General features: G+C 38.3%; 1 protein-coding gene across 1 annotated transcript in view; it reads left to right on the forward strand.

Annotated features, from left to right (window-relative positions):
• Window positions 1–2,500, forward strand: part of LOC137990974 (LYR motif-containing protein 4-like) — a 9,125-nt gene that overhangs the window by 982 nt on the left and 5,643 nt on the right. Inside the window, exon 2 of the mRNA XM_068836098.1 lies at window positions 1,497–1,617. Coding sequence (XP_068692199.1) covers window positions 1,497–1,617 — 121 coding nt within the window. The remainder of the gene's footprint in view (window positions 1–1,496; window positions 1,618–2,500) is intronic.

The raw sequence follows: 2,500 nt of genomic DNA on the forward strand, positions 1-2,500 counted from the left end.
CATGGACTACCCCTGTGGACCACCCCTCATTTTGTAAAGTTACAAGCGGAAAGATCTTTAGATGAAAGAGACAAGTGATCCTTCGTATTCTCAGTATTGGACTGGAACTATCTTGCAATGGAGGCTAATGCAGGGGAGTTTATTAAAAAGTATTTGCATTTGAAAAGATTTTCCCACATTAGCCTCCACTGCAAGCTATTTCCAGTCCAATACTGAAAATACAAATATGGTCTGTTGTCTCTTATAGACAGCTGGCTTCAATTGGATTCAAAACCAATGACGCTGCTATGCCAGTGCAATACACCTTATTCCAAAATGGCTGCCATTTAAATATTCTTTTGTTTTTATTCAAATAAGCCCTTGATGCCTCGTTTTTAAGCTTAAAATTCAAAAGAATATTTTATCTTGAATGAGGCAACAAGGGCCAATTTGTATCTGCATAAATCAGCGGCCATTTTGGAATAAGGTGTATGCTCTACCAACTGAGCTGTGAAGAGCAGATCCATTATGTTGGGCTCATTTGTTCAGGTGAAGGACTTGATGAATTATTCTTAATCATTCTCTAGTTATCGACAAAGGCTCTTTTCATATTAGAAAAACTCCGGAGGCCTGGCACACCTCTGCTACCAAGCATGCTGACAATAACTCTTAGCCAATTCCTAATCAGTAGAGCATTCTTTTTAAACAATAGCCACCTTTTTTCATACTTTTACTCTGTTCTTTTTATTACTTTTATCTCGCCTTTTTTGTATATATTTCACTAATTTACATTCCATGTTTTATCCGTGGAAGGCTGTAGATCCACAGCCAAAAGCTTATATTTCTTTCTAAAATTTTTAGCCAGAAAACGTTTTTTTTATTGGATTTTAATATGTCTCATCCTGGCTACGCTTCAATTTTAATAATAATCATAGTGTTTTTAAAAATTGCAATTTTAATGGGAAACTGACAAATGTGCAACAGCCAGTTGACAATCGACGGACAAATGGCAAGCAAACTGCACAGACTCGTAAATTTTTACCCACATTTGGAATCTTAAAAGTTGGAAAGCTGTTGGCCATCAGTTCTTAGTGAACTGTCAGTAAATGTGGGTTATTGATTGGTTATTCAGTTATTGAAGCTGAACGAGGAAAGAATTCTAATAAGTAATTTTTCTAAGAAATACATGATTAGTTCCTCAAGAATATATCTTGCTCAGAAATTTCCTCTCTTAGGAATTTGTTGGCTTATTATTGGTAAACTGTAACAGTTGGTGAAGTAAAATCTATCTTTGGTCAGCATCCTTGTACCTGTAATTTAAAAGCAATGAAAAAGCTTAATTTATTCTTGACTCTGTGCAACCTTATTAATATTCATGTTTTCTGTCTTCCGGACTCTCGATTATCCAGAGTTTTTGCTGTGTCCCAACAAATCCGGATTATCGAGGTTGAACTGTAATGTTATAGTTCAGTATACTTATTTGTACTTTGTTGTAATGCAACTTTTGTTATACGCAGAATGTATGCCATAAGAAGAATAAAAGATGCTTTTAGGGAAAACAAAGATATCACAGATCCAGAGAAAAGAAAGTCCTTGATTTTAAAAGCACAAGACAATTTAGAAGTTATGAAAAGACAGGTAATATAGCTGTAACTGCCACAGAATTTTTTCATGGCTGAGATTTAGGGTCAAATCTCTATTCATTCAGTGGTTTAAAAATGGTAGGAAATGAATTGTCCATTCTTCCAGGACTCTGCAGCATTTACCCATTGACTCTTAATCCCCCCCTCCCCTCCCCTCCCCCCCCCCACCCCTTCCTGACGAGAACAAAGGCCTGTAGCAAAGATGTACTTAAGTGGATTAATTCTTAGTTTACTTCCTTTCAAATGTTTGGCCACCATGTTTGATTTGTTATGCAGGGGAAGGTTGGGGGGGAGGGGAGAGAAATCTGGTACCAAGGGGTTGTTAAGCCTTCCATGTGGTCAATAAATATTGTAAAGTTACCCCTGCTCCTTACTGAGGTGCCAGTCCTGAAGGCTGGAGCACCAGTTCCCTCATTTGGATGAGATTGGCCTGTTCCAGGCTGCATTCAAAAAACGAGTGGCGGCTTGGACCAAGCCCCCACTTGCTTTTCACACGCAGTTGTTTTCGTTTTCCCAACTATCTGGGAGCCTGGACAAGCTAGGACAAGATGTGTCCAGAGTTACAGGTAATTATGAATCATGAAGTGTCCCCTTGTTCTTCTCCCCAACTTCAACATCACTCATGTCTCGGAAAACAGACGATAATGATAATTTCTCAAAGTGTTCCCTAAACTCCAGTCCACAAATAAAGATAAGGAGCAGGCATAGTTTAGTTGGTTAGTGCGGCAGGTACAAAACACAGGTCGTAGGTCACAGGTCTCTGTTTTACCAATACAGAAACAAACCTTAACATTCATTCAAAGCAAACCTTAGGCCTCATTAGACCTAAACAAGAGTTTTTAGGCCTAAGGGTAGCTTTAATGAATGTTTGAGGCCTG

This window comes from Montipora foliosa, chromosome 1 (genome assembly GCF_036669935.1).
Source record: "Montipora foliosa isolate CH-2021 chromosome 1, ASM3666993v2, whole genome shotgun sequence".
NCBI classification, from domain to species: domain Eukaryota; kingdom Metazoa; phylum Cnidaria; class Anthozoa; order Scleractinia; family Acroporidae; genus Montipora; species Montipora foliosa.